General features: G+C 41.2%; 1 protein-coding gene across 1 annotated transcript in view; it reads left to right on the top strand.

The window, feature by feature from the left end:
* LOC114088514 (stearoyl-CoA desaturase-like) overlaps positions 1–19,731 on the top strand; it is a 31,279-nt gene that overhangs the window by 7,464 nt on the left and 4,084 nt on the right. Inside the window, exons 4-6 of the mRNA XM_071611704.1 lie at positions 15,479–15,761; positions 19,014–19,144; positions 19,479–19,684. Coding sequence (XP_071467805.1) covers positions 15,479–15,761; positions 19,014–19,144; positions 19,479–19,684 — 620 coding nt within the window. The remainder of the gene's footprint in view (positions 1–15,478; positions 15,762–19,013; positions 19,145–19,478; positions 19,685–19,731) is intronic.

Here is a 19,731-nt window from a genome sequence, read left to right as displayed (position 1 = left end):
TTCTCTGAATGAAGGAACTGTATTCATGGCAATGGGGCCCCCATTGCTTGTTTCACCCCATCTTGTCCAGAGCTAGTGCTGCCCAGATGGGCCACAAAAGAATAGACCACTCTGGGTCCTGTCCCCTGGGTAGGGGGGAGAGGAATCCACTCATACCATCTTTCCTGGCTGTCTGGTACTTGGGACACAGCTTGGACCACTGGACATCAAAGAACCCATAACCTAGGAGAACTCTCCCATTTCTCTGTGCCCAGAGAACTGATTGGGGCTGACATTGGGGCAGGAATAGGTGATGGCTTCTACCTTCTCTCTCCACATTGCCCTCTGAGGTGGGAAAGCCTGAGAGCTTTGAAGTTATGGGGGCCATTTTTGCAGCTCTGACCTCCGGTCCCAATGCCATGAAGCAATGTGTAGTGTGGATGGGCAGATAGTGAAGCTGGTTGCATAACTTCAGGTCATTAGGGCTTGTTTGCTTGGGCAAGCTGGCAATCTCACGATCTGTAGTGGCTGATGTGAGCAGGAATAGAAGAAGGCTTTTTGACCTACAATTTCTATACCATGCAACTTTTCTACTTAAATACTACAATATAGCTTTTTCTTTTTGACCTTTGTTACATCGCACCGAGGCTGCAAGGCAGTAAGTACTGAAGGAAGAAAGAGAGCCAAGAGGCCAGGTAGCGAGTGAGCGTTTAAGAGATGTCCGAGCTCATCCACCTCTGAGCCTCCCGATAGTTCATTTAAAGTCCCCTGCCCTCAGCGTGGTGGTTTCCACCAAAATGAATCTTTTCAATTTGGACCGTTTTCGCTTTGAGAAAAGGAGTAAGATTGAGGAAGCTCCCGAAGCAACCCCCCAGCCCTCCTAGCCCGGCCCTTCTTCACCAATTTCTCTTAGTACTGAAGAGGAGAATGCTGAAGGGGAAGTTAGCAGGGCAAACAGCCCTGATTCAGATATAACTGAAAAAACAGAAGATTCTAATGTTTCAGACATTCCAGATAATGAAAGGAAAGCAAGTATATCATATTGCAAGAATCAAAGAGGAATACAGTATATTGATTTGTCTTCTGATAGTGAAGATGTTGTTTCCCCAAATTGCTCCAGTACCATTCAAGAGAAAAAATTCAACAAAGACACAGTGTACGCTGCCTGATAGATCCATTGTATGTGCATATGTAAGAGATGTAAGAGATTTTTTAAGGAAAAGATAATTAATTTGAAATATTTTGGTGGATTCCTGCCTCCCCCCCTTTTTTTGACCTTTCTCCACTATATCTTTTCTATTTTCCCCAAACTTACAGATACTGAGTGGTATAGTATATGTTTTTGTTTTCTGGATCATTTCTGGGAAATGATCCTTTCAGTAAAAGATTTAGCAAGACCTAACTTGATACTTTTAATTCTCTATGGATAGGGAAATTATTTTAATGAGTACTAATGCTTTATGAATTTTTCTTTTGTTTTGTGGTGCTGGGGGTGGAACCCAGGTCCTTTCTCACTGTACCACTGAAGTACATTTCCAGCCTTATGGTTTGTTCTTCAATCTATGGATTGAACTTTAACATATTTATTATGTGCATTCTATGAGCTAGGTACTATTTTGTGGTTAAGAATACAGTAATGAACAAACCAGCCCCAAACCCCTTCCCTCTTGAAGTTTATATTATACTCAGAAAGATAAATAAAACATAGTATGTCAAAAAATAAATATGAATAACAAAAGGGAAAAAAAATAAATACTACAATATAATATCTTGTAGTCATATGGTTAATCACCTCAATCAATGTTTTATTTCAAAATGAAACCTAGACTCCTTAGCCATCGCCTCTATTACATGGATATATATGGATATACTTCTTATTTATCTATTCATCAGTAAATGGGCAATTTCATTGTTTTTATTTTTGGCTCTTATAAATAATGCCATTATGAATATTCTTATGCAAGTTGTGAATATGTATATATATTTGTTTTCAATTCTCTGGGGTATATAAGTAGGAGTGGAATTTGTGGCTCATGAGTAATATCTTGACATAGAGAATGGAGTGCAAAGACAGTTGAGAAGACAGAATATATTTAGAAATGAGTAGTAGTTAGTGCTTCACAGCTTTGTGGCTAAGATCAAGTACAGAAATTGGGAGGAGTATAGTCTGATGAAGGTGTAAGTTATACCAAGCAGGAAGTAAGAATTAAGGCTGGAAGAGAACATTCAGAGTACAATCATGAATCACTTTGAATATTGAAATGAAGGAAACTGGATCTAAATGAAACATTAACAATTGCAACTTACACTGTGTAGAGTACTCTACTGATCTTAATACACGATTTCATATTTGAAGCAATCTTCCAAAATGAATAGTATTATCTCCATTTTACAGATGAGAACATTGAAGCTCACGAACAAATTTTTCAAAGTTATCTCTATCTCAGTAGATTTCAGAATACAGATCTCAGCCTAATAACTTCTTTTTTTCTTTTTCCCTTCTACAATATTTTCTACATTGTTGAGCTCACATCATTATACACAATCATGTCCACTTTGTAAACATCACTATATCATAAATGAATCTGCTGGTGCGTCAATGGATACTTCCAGCCATCAGAACCATGGGAAATACATTTCTGTTGAAAAAGTCATCCAGTCTATAGTAGTACATCTAGCAACCTGGATTGGACCAGGATGGAGTAAACCTGCAGTTGGCAAGGGAATTTAGTACACATTGCTGACAGAACCTGAAGAGGAGCAGCACTGGTGGACTTGGATTCCACACTCTGCACTTCTGAACCATCACCACATGAGCTTCCACCTCTGAGATCACTTAGGCTCATTTGGCACCTTCCCACTGGCCAGTGAGTGTGTCTGGAAATAGAGGTGCTTGATCACTGGTCAGGGGGTTGGCCTGCCCCTGAAACCAGAGGGCAGAGCTCTGTCCTGCTCCCAGGCAATCCCAGGTGCCTCTCTTCCTGAGAAGCTAGTCATTTCACAGAGCTCCTTAGTACCTTCCCCTTCCCAGAGGAGAATGGGACATCAATGGAGAGACCTGGGCATGGAACCACCCTGGAGAAATGGATGCAGAGCCTGCCTGGCTACAAGCTCTCCAAGCAGGACTTCCCACAGACCCAGAGATTATTTCCTGATGGAAAGATCTGAGGTCAGAGCACTGCAGGGTTCCAGGGCAACAGGGTCTTGAGCTTGGGCTCCAGCATCACATTTCTGTGCTTATTTCCCAGCTCCACAATTTGCTAATTGCTGTGATGGTGGACAATTCATTTGATCTTTCCATATCTCACATTCCTCTTTTTTTTTTAAATGGAACCATGCAAAACCCACCTCACAGGCTCACAGTGAGGGTTCAACAAAATAATTCTTGTGAATTGGCTTGCAGGGTTTCTTCATCACCTGCTCCTTACTCTTATTCCTAGCCCTTGGCCTGCTGCTGGGAGAAAACACTGTGTGTAATTCCTGCTTTTTTCCATAAAGAAGTCTCTAGTATTCCAACTTGACAATCAGAAGAATCTCCAAACCATCCTGCATGCTTTCTGGAAGAGTAGACAAGGGGATATCATTGCCTACTGGTGCCTGCAGATGTCCTTTCTCTGTGGAGCATGCCCAGTGTCTAAGCTTGTTGGGCTCTTGTAGGAGAAAAGATCCATTTGTGCCTCTACAGTGTCACCAGAATTTCTAATGATCTGTGTTATCCTAGAGCTGGGTTGGGATGGGGGGCAGAGAGATTGTTCACCTCCCCCCATGGGAGCACAGGTCACTAGCTAAGTAAGCAGGCTCTACCCAGGTGTTTGGCTCAAAACTATGGCAGGTGAGGCAAGGGGGATGGTTAGAGGCTAAGAGTGTGGCCTTCCAAGTGTGAAAAGGTCCCAGACACCGGGAGGAAAGGTAAGACTGGATGGAGTTGAGTGGTTTGCCCCACGTTGGCTTCTCCACACTTTCCTATGCAACTGCCCCAATGCCCAGCAATTAACCTTGAAACCAGGGCCTGCCTAGGCTTGGATACAACCCTCACTGCTGAACTAGGCCCTCAAGCTCTTCCAAAAAGAAATCTTCAGAACACTCCTGAGGCCCCATGTACTGGGCAGACATCCAACAACTCCTGGAAGAGAAGCCAAGAAGGTGAAAAAAACAGAAGGAAATCAAGGAGCTGGTGGCAAGGGAACATCAGTTTGTGCTGAGCCAATGATAATGGTAGGATGAGGAGGCACCAAATTTTCTTTGGCTAGTGAGGAGCCAGAGTTGACATAAGGGTCATTAGTGTTGTCTCGGGATCATTAGCATTGTTATTGTTTGTAGCCTCCAGTCACTCTAACTGGACCCTGCCTGCCTTTGTTTTCTGTCCCCTCCCCTCCCCTCCAATCAGGGCTGCCTAAGCCAGACAGCTTCTGTGAACCTTGCCCCTTATTGGCTGCAGATAAAAGGTAGAGGAAATATGGGACAATTTCAACCACTGCTAGCTGTAGCCTTTAAATCTTCATCTCAGGGAGATAACACACAGAGCAAGGTCCAGCGTGGACAGCATCACTCTGTGAGGTTAGAGAAGCATTCAGAGCACAGCACAGAATTGCTGCTCTTCAGGCAAAGCCTGGAGTAGAAGTCCACCTTCTATCCTGGCAGTACGGAACCCCACTTGGCAACCTCAGCCTTGAGAAAGTCATCGCAGCATCCGAGAGCCAAAATGCCAGCGCGCTTGCTGCAAGAGAAAGTGAGTTTCTGAGCAATCCATGTTTGTGGGCTCACCTTGGGCCACTAGGTGACTAATTGGTGAGGAAGTCAGTTGAAGGCTCCTGGAGTTCTTGACCATCTTTTAGAGTGTGTTGCCTTCAATTTGATGGGAATGTGGATTGTAATTGAGGAATTTGGTCCTCCAACCTTTATTTCTTAAGCTTATCAAAAGACAAAGTTTCAATAATTTAGATATAAATCTAATTGGCTTCAAATTGAAAATTATGAATGAGGCAGCCTTTATTGTATAAAATAAAGTGAAAGCTTTTATTGTGTCAGTACAGAACCTTGGGTTTTATAAGGTGAGAACAAGGGAACAATTTATATATAAATGTATATAATCATATATATAATATCATATATATGATATACATCATATTTGATTTATATATAAACATGTGATGTTATATATAAGTTAATATATATGATTAAATAATCATATATACATGTATATATATATACATACACATACATAGAGAAAGAGAGGAAAGAGAGAGAGAGAATATGCTCCTTAGGGTACACATGAACCACATCAGATAAAATCAAATAGATCAAAGAAAGAGCTAGGAATCTACTTATCAACCAAGAAATGTGTTTCTTAAATTTTGTACAAGTGAGTTCCTGTGATGCCTGATGTGTTTATCCATGGGTAACAAGAAATGTTAGCGACTGCACAGACTCCTTCCTGTTCATCTGTCACCAGAGAAGACATGTCTCCAAAAGGGTCCAGGGAGTTCCCAGAGAGAAGGTAGAATTTAGAACCAGCAGGGATTTTGGAATATGTGATGGAAAAGAATTTCAGTACATGCCAGTCAAAGGCATAGATAGAGGTGTATTTAGGAAAGTAGATACACATTCAAGGGAGATTAGGGCCATCTCAAGAGAGAGGTGCCTTTGAGGTAAATAAGGCAAGAAATTTGCATTCAAAGGACAATTCAGACCAGGTGCCATGGCGACCCCAGTCATCCTAGCATTTTGGGAGGCTGAGGCAGGAGGATCGCAGGTTCAAAGCAAGCCTCAACAACTTAGTGAGACCCTATCTCAAAATTTTAACAAAAGGGAGAGTGCTGGAGGTATGGCACAGAGGTCAAGCACATCTAGAATAATCCCCAGTACCAATAAAAGAAAAAATAAAGAGTTGGTGAGGGGTGAAGATCTATCTTCTAGGGCTGTTTCAGGTTGGCAAGGGACAATGACTCTGTCTAGTCAGGGATCAAGAGTCTCATCTTGAGCTGGATGCAGTGGTACACACTTACAATCTTGTGACTTGGAAGACTGAGACAAAAAGATAACAAGTTTGAGACTAGCCTCAGCAACTTAGTGAGAGCCTGTCTCAAAATAAAATATAAAAGAGGCTGGATATGTAGCTCAGTGGTTAAGCACCACTGGGTTCTAGTTCAAGTATAAAAAAAGTCTCATCTTGATTGATCTAAAGGAGATAGACACTGGTCATAGTTGTGGGAATGGGTTGGAAATATTGTGTTGCCATCCTCTTACTGTAGGATTGTTTAATATGGAAAATATAAACTTTATTAGGAGTGGGGCTGCAAATTGGTCCAGCCAATATGGAAAGCAGTATGGAGATTCCTTGGAAAATTGGGAATGGAACCACCATTTGACTATCCCAGTCCTTGGACTATCCCAAAGGACTTAAAAACAGCATTCTACAGGGACACAGCCACATCAATGTTCATAGCAGCACAATTCACAATAGCTAAACTGTGGAGCCAACCTAAGTGCCCTTCAATAGATGAATGGATTAAAAAATATGGCATATATATACAATGGAATATTACTCAGTAATAAAAGAGAATAAAATCATGACATTTTCAGGTAAATGGATGGATTTAGAGAGGATAATGCTAAGTGAAGTTAGCCAATCCCCCAAAAACAAATGCTGAATGTTTTCTCTGATATAAGGAGGCTGAATCGTAGTGGAGTAGGGGGGGGGGAGCATGGGAGGAATAGACAAACTCTAGATAGAGGCAGAGAGATGGAAGAGGAAGGGGGGGTATAGGATTAGAGATGATGGTGGAATTATCCAAAGTACATGTATAAAGACACGAATTGGTGTAAATATACTTTGTATACAACCAGAGATATGATGTACTATGCTCTATATGTGTAATAAGAATTGTAATGCATTCTACTGTCATATATAAATTAAAAAATTAATTAAAAAAGAAAATTTATTAGGAGATTACAATGGTATTGGCTGAGGGATGGGAGCTGAAGTATGGTTACCAGAGGTCCTAATATTGGTAACAGTTAGATAAGACTAAGTAAGCTTTAATATTTTTTGCCTGTATACATCTCAGGATCTGAATTTTTTTTTCAAAAATATGTCTGTCAAATCAGACTTAAATTAACTCAGAGTAAACATGATTTTAACAGTCTCTTTTGATAGTTATTATCAGACAAAAACCCCTTTCTCTATAACCTCTCAAATTTGATTGCTTTTGGTAGGGCTGACACAAGCATGTATCTCAAGTTATATTAAAAGAAATATTGTCTTACTTTTTTTTTGTACAGAGGATTAAACCCAAAGGCACTTAACCACTGAGCCACAACCAGCCCCTTTCATTTTTTATTTGGAGATAGGATTTCACTAAATTGCTTAGGGACTCACTAAGTTGCTGAGGCTGGTCTTAAATTTGGGATCCTCCTGCCTCTGCCTCCCGAGTCACTGGGATCACAGGCAATGTGCTACCATACCCAGCTGTCTTACCTTTGAAATGTCCATGTATGACTGTATTTGGGTTATATTTACTGCCAGGTGTTTAAAACCAAGTTGTCAAAAATTGACCATGTTTCTATCTACTATTAGGGTTAGCTGAGATTCCTCAGGGGTTACTCTTGGGAACTTGTGAAAAGCCTCTTGGATTCTTTAACTTTCTCTACCAGTTGTCCCATCTGCCAGGATGAGTTCAAGGCCTTGCTGACCATACATGGAAGCACCAGGGACATTTTCCTCTCTAGTGACCCTCCTCTTGGCAAAATGTACATTTTGGCTTCCTGTTCTCTAAGGTCCTCACAATTCCCCTTATTGGCAGGTCAGGTGACTCAACCAGGGTTGCAGGGCCATTAGAGATGAGTCCTGACTGACCTGAGAGGGCAAGGGCCAAAATATTGGCTGTTTTTTTCTCCATTAGCCCCTTTACTTCCTTGGCTTTTGACTCCTAGTTTTGGTATTAGACATTGAACCCTGGGATACTCTACCACTGAGCTACAGTGTTTAGAGCCTCACTAAATTTTGAAGCTGGCCTTGAACCTATGATCCTCCTTCCTTGCCGGAGTCACTGGGATTATAGACATGAGCCATGTCAAAGGGCTCCAAGCTTTGTTTTTAAACATCTAGCAGGCCAGATATTAATATTCACCAATATTAAAGTGGGAGTAATGGGTTTTAACTTTAATATCTATAATTTTTTCAGTTATCCCTTTTATTTAATTAAGGTCAGTATTAGTATTGGGAGGTGGCATTATCTCATATCTATCCTGTAGGTGATGGTTTAGTATTTAAATTAACTCAGGTTGTTTTGTTTTAACTCAGGTCGTTTTGTTGTAGTGTATTCTTCAAAATACTAACATGAAATGGTTCTAAGGCTTCAAAGAAAATACAAAATGAAATTAATAAGTGCAAAAACATATTGAACTTGTATAATAGCGTTGAACCAAGAAACATAATTTTTATAATACTAGTGTATCTTTGGTATCTATTTAGCCCCTTCAAAAAATCCATAAATTTCCTCTCTGTTCTCTTCCTCCTCTCTCTCTCTGCCCTCTTCCCCTCTCTCTTCCCTCTCCTCTTTTCTCTCCTCTCTCTGCTCTCTGCCCTCTTCCTCTCTCCCCTCTTCCTCTTCTTTCTCTGCTCTCTTTCTCTTTCTCTCTGCTCTCTTCCTTTCTCTCTCTGCCCTCCTCTTCTCCTCCTCTCAGGAAACTCTGAGCTTGGAAGCCGGAGACACCACAGATTGAAACTGAATAAACATATTATAAGACATCAGATTATAGTTTTATGAGCCTTAGATAGTTTGTCAAAAAATGTTTTTTTCTTCTCAGTACTAGAGATTGAACCCAGAGACACTCTACCACTGAGCTACATCCCCCAGCCCCTGCCTTTTGGGGTGGGAGGGTCAGGGTCCTGTTAATTTGCTGTTGGGGGCATCCAACTTGCAGTTCTCCTGCTTCAGCCTCTGGAGTAGCTGGAATCACAGGTATGCACCAAAGTGCCCTCTTAATTCATCTTGTTCTTCATACAGTCCTCTGATAGAACAGAAATCTCCATTTCCCAAAGAAACTGCATGCCTTTGAATTTTCTTCACAAATCTGGGACCTTTGACTTTCCCGAATGTGTGGGAGAAGGTAATAATACTTAGAAGGTTTTTTAAACTTCATGTGAAAAAAATGCAACCAATGCTTAATAGTTTCTCTCCTTCCTGAATCAGAGAATCTTCATGTTCCTCTTTCTATTGAAACAATTTAACAATTTGCTTTTTAAATTTTTTTAATTTTTTTTTGTTACTGGGGATTGAACCTACAAATGTATGAAGGCTAGTTCTGCAGCTGGAACAAATTTTTCCTTTATTATTTCCTAGCAGCCCTATGGGAATATACATGATTATACAGATAAAGTCCTGAAGCTCAGAGAGATTAGCTAAACTCTGAAGAGACTGAACACAAGGACATAAAGCAGATTAAAATGAGGTTTGGGGTGGAGGAGTGTAATCTCAGAGGCTTGGGAGGCTGAGGCAGGAGGATCATGTATTGAAAGCTAACCTCAGTAACTCAGTCAGGCCCTAAGCAACTCAGCAAGATTCTGTCTCTAAATAAAATATAAATAAGGGCTGGGGATGTGGCAGAGTTTTGAGTGGCCTGAATTCAACCCCCAGTACCAAAAAATAAATATAAGGTTTCAATTGGGCTACTTCATGGCAGCCAGCAGTGCAGAAGGTAAATTTAAAAAAAAAATCCATAAATTTACCCCACCCAATCACATGTGAAATCCTTTACAAGTTTTTACATTCTTTTAAAATTCTTTTGCAACCTTTAAATACTTTTATAACTTATGCAAAATTTTAGTTTTGTATTACAGTCCTTTTTATTCTGAGATCACAGAAATTTTTACAACAAAAAACTATCTTTTAAACAACAATTTTAAACGAGTTTAATTTTAGCAACTTTGGAGCCATGAGAGTCAGAGATTTATTTCTGGTGAGGCTGGCCTTTAGACAAATCTTAAAGTATTTATTGATTTATTTATTTTTGTTTGTTTATTGCTATCAGGGATTGAACCCAGAGGTGCTTAACCACTGAGCAATATCCCCAGTAATTTTTAATTTTAATTTTGAGACAGGGTCTTACTAAGTTGCTTAAGGTTTCACTTAATTGCTGAGGTTGGTCTCAAACTTGAAATCCTCTTATCTCATCCTACAGAGTCACTGGGGTTACAGGCATGTGCCTCCAAACACAGTTGCTGGTTAAAATTTTAACTCTTAGTAAACTTGTCTTTAGTTTAGTCCCAGAAGCAAAACAAATCTTACACTGTTTTATCATTTATCAACAATTCATATAAAACACACATGCCCAAATACATATGTCTTATAAAATTCAAGAAGCTGAGTACTTGAATTTATTTTTAGCAGTTGAGTTTTAGTGCTTTAAGCTGAAAATTAATCAGATATCTTCTCTAATACATTCATAAACTCCACTTACATCAAACATAATGTACATTTTTTAACAGTTAATTTTAGGTTACTCATATAAACCAAGATATCAGATGAATATGGTTAGCATTTTTCATATATATTTTCTTAGTTGTAGTTGATCACAATACCTTTATTTTATTTATTTATTTTTATGCACTGCTGAGGATCAAACCCAGTGCCTCGCACATGCTAGGCGAGCGCTCTACGCCTGAGCCATAATGCCAGCCCCCATGGTTAACATTTTAAGCCATCTTTTTTTCTGCCAAAGAAAAATCTTAAAAGCAACAGACATTGTACTTCAAACATTTTATAGAAAACAGCACTCTCTTCATTGGCTGATCATCTAGAAAAACATGTACATTAGTAATTTTAAAGACATCTTTACTCTCATTTTTGTAACCAATTTAAATTTACCTTTTTGTTAAAGGTTACTTAAGTCACATGAACTAAAAGGCATTTGGATCTATTCTTTTTTTAAATTTATGAGTGCTGATTTATCCATAAGCCAATTTGATACCATGTAGACATAATATACAATACACACGTGTATTGTGAAAAAATTAAAATATAAACAGAAAACAAAGATTTCTATAGCTTTTATCTAGATTTACCATTTGTCAGGATTTTTAAAAATAACCTGTTGATATGATTACCATGGTCCAGCTAGGTGTGGTGGCACATGCGTCAGCTACTTTAGGAGGCTGAGACAAGAGGATTGTAAATTCAAGGCCCATCTCAGCAATTTAGTGAGGCCATAAGCAACTTAGTGGGACTGTCTGAAAAAAAAATTACATCTCAAAGACATAAAACTTAATTTAAACATTACTAGAAGGGTTTGGGTAAGTGAAAGTCTAAGTTTTAAAGGTGGGGCATGTTATGCAGACTTAATATCTTTTCCTAACTTAAGAACTAGTCAATACAGGGAGATAAACTTACAAATGGAAATTTCTTTTGAAAAAGTTAGGGAAATCACCAGTGGGCCAGATATCCTCTTTAACCAAGAAGCATAAAAGAAAGTGTCTCTCAAGACAAGCAAAAGAAATAAAGAAAGGGCTCTTCTTTTTAGAGCTTGCATAGTCCAGGTATTGGACACCTATAGGTAAGGGATAAGAAAGTTAAAGCTGCTCATTAAACAGAGTGTAGGTCAGATTTCAAATTTCAGAAACCAAAACAGCTTGGCACAGATGTCTTCTGTGACACAGAAACAGGGGACACAGATCTGGGGGAGGCCTATAGAATTGGGGATGGCTGGGACAGGGTCTACCAACCATGCCTGGACATTGAATCAATGGTTCAGGTGGTCACCTGTCCATCCATGAGGTTGATCCATGTCAACTATCATCATTGTTTATTCTCCTTTTTAGGATCTTTATAGGGGAAGATCTTTTTTTTCCCAATGTATTTGAGAGTTAGTCCTTGAATAATTGCTTAACATAACAACACTTGAATCAGACTTTTTAAAAAGACAGCAGTGGGGATAAGGTGGAGGGATCCAGAAAGTCATATCTTTGACCATTTTCCTCCCCAATTATAGAACAAGCTTCCGTTCTCTAATTTATATCGAGACCAAGCTATATTACAAGGAAAAAAAAATCATTTCTTTTTTCCTTTTAAAAGTTCTCTGCCTTAAGAGTTGGGGTTGTAGCTCAGTGGTAGAGAGAGCACTTGCCTCGCACATGTGAGGCACTGGGTTTGATCCTCAGCACCACATAAAAATAAATAAATAAATATATTGTGTTCATCTACAACTAAAAAAAATTTTTTAAAAAAAGTTCTCTTCCTTAAAAGAATTCTAATTATTTAGTACATACCTAAGTGGTGAGTTTTCAAGGATAAACAATGAATTATCCATAATAGTTAATGGTTTTTTGAAAAACATAGGCCTCGGGGTACTCTGAGTTCCCACCAGGGATAGGATTTTTAAATCTGTCCCATACTGTATCTTCAGGGTAATCTGCTTTTCTCTTGGGACTTGACCTTTAGTCAGTCCCATAATATTGGGGTACTCTTATTAGTTCCCAGAAGGATAGGACTTTTAAGCTTGTCCCAAATTGTCTGCAAATTATTGGCAATACAATTGTCCTTGTCCCCATTATGCAGTTGTCCTAGTTAGGAGCTAACTAGGACTCAAGAAAAGAAATATTTTATGGAAAATAATCCTAAAAACAATATTCCTAAGATCTCAAGTAATCTAGGTGCATTTAAGAACTTATAACTTTTTGGTCTTATTTTTAAAAAGTGAGAACACAAAAACCTCAGTTTTTAGGAATGTTAGGATAAGACAATGTCAGGTAACTTTTAATGGAAAGAGATTTGTTTATAGTTAACATTTTATCTCATGACCAAGAAGGACAAACGCCTCATTGCAATCTTGTCTCTTCAGGCAAGATCTGATTAAAAGAAAACGTGTCTTAAGTTTAGCAGTTGTTGTCCCAGCTATCTGAAGGTGAGGTTCTCATTCTTTCAGTGAGATAGTACTAATAGGGTGACCATTTATGTTGACTGATAATAAGAGAACAGAGAAAGAGAACACTTTCTTTCAGAGCTGCTACTATTAAAAGTCAGATCAAGAGTGGAAAAAATATCAAGTACAGAGAATGTGAAGATAAACCCAAGGATCAGCATGACTTTAGATAAAGCAAGTTTTGAGAATGTTTTCTAGCTGACAGTAACTGCATAGGAAGAGAATAATTTAGCTGGAAAATAAGACAAGATTGCAAAGAGATAGTTTAGAGACTAGATCAAGGGAAGACAGAACAAGAGTACATCCACAGAACCTAATTAGTTCTCTTTGTTTCCACCCATTAATCTTCAGGGTTTGTATACCTATTGTTTTACAAGTTACTTGATTGTTCATTAAAGGCAATTCAAAGAAACCCCAAGACCCTGCTTGGCCATTGGTTCACATTTCACTGATCCTTACTAACTAGTATCTACCACTTAAAATTTGTATGTTTTGAGACAGGATCTCCCTAATTGCTGAGGATATTACTAAGTTGTTGAGGCTGGCCTAAAATTTGCAATCCTCCTGTTTCATTCAGCCTCCCAAGTTGCTGGGATTATAGGCATGTGCCACTGTGCCTGGCCCCAGAATCTTTTATTGAGTTCCTTCAGACCAAAGATTTTCTCATGTCCAGAAGGTGTTACTATGTCCTGAACCAACTTATTCTTTCATGGCATTCTCATTTTTAGCTGGTGAGTAATCTGATAGCCCTTAAGTACTCAATCCATACCCACTAGTTAAGTTGTGACTTGGCTTTGAGATCCCCTTGACAACTTAGGGATTTTCCCCACTCAAGCTCAAGAAAAAGGAACTATGAAGACAGAGAACAAAATCCCTGTGAATTTCCAGAAATTGGAATTCACACTCCTGCAGTACAATGGGCCCGCTTATCTATAATTTAATTTTCTGTGGTTTCAATTGCCATTGGTCAACCATGGTTCAAAAATATTAAATGGGAAATTCCAGAAATAAACAATTGATAAGTTTAATATTATATACCATTCTGGGTAGTTTGATGAAAGAGTGTTGTTCTAATCCATCCTGTGTGGGTTCCTTTGTGCAATATACTCATATTGAGCAACCTATGCAACAGTCACTTAGCAGCCAACTTGGTAATCAAATCAACTGTGGCAGTGGCATGGTACTAGTACACAGTGTCTGTTACACTCTGTACCTTCAGGCATCCACTGGGATTTTGGAACATGGCCCTACAATTGCCATTAAATGCCAGTTTCTGACATAGTGAGACACCTACAATCTCCCTATAGGACCCAGTCTTATTTCTGTCATGACTGCTATTCTTGCCAGTGACTCCTCAGCCTCTGTAAACCCCACAATGTCACATGATTTTTTGCCATACATACTAGCCCTCTGTCTGCAGCCCTGAGTTCATATGCCTTCTCACAGTTCACTTTCCCTGAATTCAAAAGCCAAAAGATTAAAGGTAAAATGCAAAAAGAACAGAGTTCAATCTGAGATGGACTTACAACACTTGAGGCTCCCTAAGAAGACAGGGGATCTTAAAAGGAATCGGCAGCACCTCTCCCGCATTCCATAGCTGTGTTCTTCAAGTCCCTTTATAAATTGCCAAAACTGTTGAAGACAAAATTATCACAAATTTACTCATGGATCTAATTGGTTGTTAATTGGGAGTCAGGATCTAATTGCCTTAATTCTACAAAGTGACAATGAGACCTCCCATTGGACAATAGCAGAACAGTGGACAGGTAATGTAGGAACAAGGAAACAGAACAATAAGGAAATCTTGACTACTTTGGTTACTTTTCTATGAGAGTTAAATCCACAGAACTTTCTTATCATGCTAATTCAGGTACATGGAAACCTCCTCTTTCCATGAAAAACTTGCCTGTTAGGGGAATTATCTACTTCTCTAAAGCTTCAGTTTGATTTTGTGGCACTCACAGATTGAGTGACACCATTTTGGGTTATTCTGGTCTGTTAGGGCCTGTTAGTATAGGAATTTAGGCCAAAACACTGATCTCCTATAATTTTTTTTTCTACAATGGCCCCCAAATTCTGAATTCCATGCTATCCTTTGAGCTTCTAGATGACTTGTTGGTAAGGGAGAAAGTTGAGATCTCCAGAGAGAATTTGGCCACCTTTCCCAAGTCACACTGTCCTCCCCTAGTGGGCCCTTTCCCCTCGTGGGTACTTCTACTTCCACAGATGGGATGTTTGGGCACTTGGTATCCGATTTTTGTTTCCTAAGCTTTAAAGTAAAGAAAAATCCAGCAGTGCATGTCCTTTTATACATATGTGCAGATTTTCCTTTGTATGCACCTAGGGGTGTGTTTCCTCCCCTCACTCCTTCTGCCACTTCATCCTGAGATGTTTTTCACTCCCAAGCCCTACCTTAACAGTTTCTAGAAACTCTTCCTTCCACCTAACCCTAGTTAACCTGGACACTGGGGCAGGGTAAGCACCTCTACTGCACCCTTCCCCCATTCCTATTGGAGAGCAAAGTGACCCTGCTGCACACAAGCCTCTTTTTCATCTGACTCTCCACTTACTCTCCTTCTAGCTCTCCAGCTCCTATACCACCACCACCACCATCACAGCACCTCCCAACGGGTGCCTGAAGAATGGAGGAGAGAATTTGGAGAAGGACCTTCTCTACTTGGCAGAAGACATCCGCCCTGAAATAAAAGATGACATATACGACCCCAGCTATCAGGATGCAGAGGGCCCCAGGCCCAAAACTGAGTTTGTCTGGAGAAACATCATCCTCATGGGTCTGCTGCACCTGGGAGCCCTGTATGGGATCATACTTGTTCCCACCTGCAAGTTCTACACTTGGCTCTGGGGTAAGCAGGTTTCCTTGTCCTGAGCCAGTCCCCCAGGTTTCTCATTGCTTCTTGATAAGGTGGGTTGCTCCAAGAGTGGGCCCCTCTCTGTCCAGGTTTTGCCAGTTATGTGTCTTTGGTTGCTTGAGATACTGAATGGGCTGGAGAAAGAGCCTAGGGAGTTTGAAAGGCAAGAATGTCAGTTCTGGGGGTCTCTTAATGTGGTATTGGGGAACAATCCCTAAGACCATGTGCAGAGGTTGGAGGAGTAGACAAATGGCCTTTAGAGAGGCAGGTGTCCCAGAGAGTTTCTGTTTGCATCATTTGTGTGGCGGCCTGTCAAAGCTTACTTGCCACTAGATAACTCAGAGGAAAGATGGTAGAAAAGGGAAGAACAGAAAGGGGGTAATTCAGAAAAATACTTTGACCTGACCCCTTGGCTAGTCCAGATTCCTTTGTCACACAGGAAGAATAACAAGGCTCCTGTCCGACCTAAGTTGCGCAGATGTGTTGCTGTGTTACTCTTGGAAGGTCTCCAGGGCATAGCAAATGCCAGGCAACAAAAGGCTCTTAGAATGAAATAAAGTTGCATAAATTCTGTTTAACTCCTGCCGGCTACTTCCCTCTCTCCAGATGCCAATGAAGTGCCAAAGACCCAGTACCTTCTAACTCTAGTACTGCCCCCTACCTGTCTTCCAGGGGCTGCTGTAGTGAGAAAGAGAGGGTTTCCAGTTTCTGTCTGATCCACCCTTATTTCAGGGACCCATCAGGACTCCTGATGGCCTGCCCCCCTGGATCTATGCCTTTGCAGGTAGATTCACCTCTGTCCCTGAAGCTGAGCTAGGAAGGGGGAACAGGGAGCACTAGAGATCCAGGTGCCAAATTGCTGCTCTATGAGGAGTTGGGAGCCAGTATGCCCTCTCCAGAAGTCACTCAGAGGTTTCCTGGAACAACCTCAGGTGTGGGGGACTTTCTGGCAGATCTCTTGGAGGGCAGTGGGTTAGAAGGACTGGTCAGTCAGGAGATAGCTGGACCCTCTATACCTCTTAGGTCTCATAGGTGGTAAGATGTGCTCCCTTGAGCACTGACTTGACAAATCTTTCTGATGTCACAGGAAAATGCAACTGAGAAGATCTCTTTTCTCAGGCAAAAGACCAGAGACCAACTGGGGACAAACTCATATTTTTAGGACAGGAAAAGTTATGTTCCTTTGATTACATGGTATCATCCCTGCCCCAGAGGCACTTGGTGGGAGCAGGCCAGGCAGGAGGTCACACCATCTGCATACCAGAAAGGGTTGCTATGTGTGTGAGGGGAGGTGACTTCAGTTTTCCTACTAGTGTGACCCTCCATACTTAACCTCTGACACTTAACCTCTACAGAATCTATTTCCTTATTCGCTTAGCTGTCAACTGCGAATAATAACAGTTCTTCCACTGACAGAACAAATCTAACTGATTGAGTCTCTTATTTGACAGACAAATAGGTGTGAATTGAACAGGCATCAAAGTGCCTGTGTTCTTGTCCCAGTACCCCTGTTAAGATGGGAGGCATGTGCTTTGGGATTCAATTCCTAGGGCCATCTGCACCATTGAAACAGAAGCTCTGTTTTGTCCAGAGTCCTTTCTTTCCTCCTGGTGACTACAGGGCTCTGGTTCCACTGTGGTTTGTCCAGATAGAGGTGGAGTTAGACACTGAATCAGGAAAGAAGATCTCAATAACTACATGGCCAGAGGCCACATATCACTTGGAACCTCAGCCTGGCTCAGAGAGAATGTGACTAGAACTTTCCTTGAGACAGACCCTGGCTCTGTGGCTCTTTTGGGAATCCTGTAGGAGGAACAGGATAGTGTTCAGGAGGTAGGAAAGGGAGAGGAGATTGCCTGCTGTTTAGGAAACTATCTCCAGTTGCAGGACACAGGGCAATTGATTACAGCATGTAAACAATCTCCAACTGAAATTAAGTAATTGGCCCCTGAGGATCCACTGTTTCTAGCTGCACAAGGAATGAAATATTGTTAACAGTTTCTCCCAAGGCCTCAGCCTCTGTTTCCTAGTGCTGCCTACAGAGGAAGACTCAGGCTTAGGAGGTCCCACATATATCGTCCTGCCTCATGACCTCAAGGCCCACACTCATCAGACCTTTCTAATTAGAGATACATGTGACACCTCCTGAGCCTGTAGGCCTTGAAGACAGTGGGGCAGGACAACATTGGGGTGCTCCATTGTCAGAAACTGGATGGTAGAGGTAGAACAATCACTAGAACAATCACTGCTTATTGTCAGAATAGTTTGTTAACCTTGGCTTCAGTTTTCCTACCAGTGTGACCCTTGATACTTAACCTCTGACACTTAACCTCTATAGCATCTATTTCCTCAACTGAAAGATGTGGTATTATTAGCACCTACCTTTTTCAATATGAGAATATTAAAATATTACCATATCTATGGTAAAGCTTGAGCCTCTGTGCAAATTCGACTGTGTGCAGAGCTTACTAGAGTTGCACTAGCTACTGCAATACTAAAATACTTTTGTAGCACCTGATTGATAAATATCCACTGCTCTGCATATCCTAGGTGGATCCTGTACCATACAGCTCCTTCAATTGGTCAGTGCCCAGATTGCTCTGGCTGCTATTTTCAAAACAAACTTGCTTGTTCCTGTGCTCAGTGGGAGTAATTTATGGTCCTGAATACCTTAGAGAAGGTCAACTGAATGTCCATGGAGATAGGACCTTGGATACAGTCCCTTCAGGTTGCCAGTGAGGGTGACACAGTGGTGAGAGTCTTATTCCCTTTCCCTCTCTGCCCCCTTACTTCCTGGAGCAACTTATCCCATCTCCATCCCTGGATGGAGAGCGTAGGGGTGATGTTATTTATTTATTTATTTATTTGGTACCAGGGATTGAAATCAGAGGCACTTGACCACTGAGCCACATTGCCAGCTCTATTTTGTATTTTATTTAGAGACAGGGTCTCACTGAGTTGCTTAAAGCCTTGCTTTTTGCTGAGGCTGGCTTTAAACTTGCAATCCTCCTGCCTCAGCCTCCCAAGCTGCTGGGATTACAGGCATGTGCCATTGTACCCAGTGGTGATGGTATTTTTTAAAATGATAAAAATACAAGGCCTCAGAGACCAAGGCATCCTAGGGTTCAGGGGTGCCTCACTCGAAGTCTAAAGATGACAAAAGTGTGTCATCAGGAGAGTGTACTTGATATGCTTCCTCTGATGGGAATCACACTGGTTGGTACTCTCATTGTCTTGTCCTGGCAGCATATTTCTGCTATTGGGCCAGTATAGAGGGCATCACTGCAGGAGCTCATCGCCTGTGGAGCCACCGAAGTTACAAAGCACGGCTGCCCCTGCGGCTCTTCCTGATCATTGCCAACACCATGGCGTTCCAGGTAAGAGGAGAACACTAACTTTTGTGTCCTTACCCTGTCAATGACCCAGGGAAAAATGGAGGGGATCTGAGCCTGGACAGCAGCTCCACCAGGACATTTGTTGCCATTTCTAGTTTCTGGAAATAGTCTGGGAATATAAGTCACTTTTTTGCACAGGCTTCAGAGTACGTATGCAGAAGAGGACAAGCCCCTCCATGCCTCCTTTGGAGCCAGACTTTGGGGACTGTGTGAGATTGGGCTGAGAACCGTGGGCCCTTGCAGACATCCAGGCATTGGACTTTTCCCAGGAGGGCGTCCCTCCTCAGGCCTGCGTTCCTCTTCTCTGTCCCTCCAGAACGATGTTTATGAATGGGCCCGAGATCACCGCGTCCACCACAAGTTCTCAGAAACACATGCCGACCCTCACAACTCCCGCCGCGGCTTCTTCTTCTCTCACGTGGGTTGGCTGCTGGTGCGCAAACACCCAGCTGTCAAAGAGAAGGGGGCGACCCTGGACCTATCTGACCTAAAAGCTGAGAAGCTGGTGATGTTTCAGAGGAGGTGAGTTAAGGGAAGATAGAGCTAGGGATGTGGCTCTGGATACCTGA

The sequence above is a fragment of the Marmota flaviventris genome, chromosome 4 (genome assembly GCF_047511675.1).
Source record: "Marmota flaviventris isolate mMarFla1 chromosome 4, mMarFla1.hap1, whole genome shotgun sequence".
Lineage (NCBI taxonomy): Eukaryota > Metazoa > Chordata > Mammalia > Rodentia > Sciuridae > Marmota > Marmota flaviventris.
This window is presented reverse-complemented; position numbering and strand designations above follow the sequence as displayed.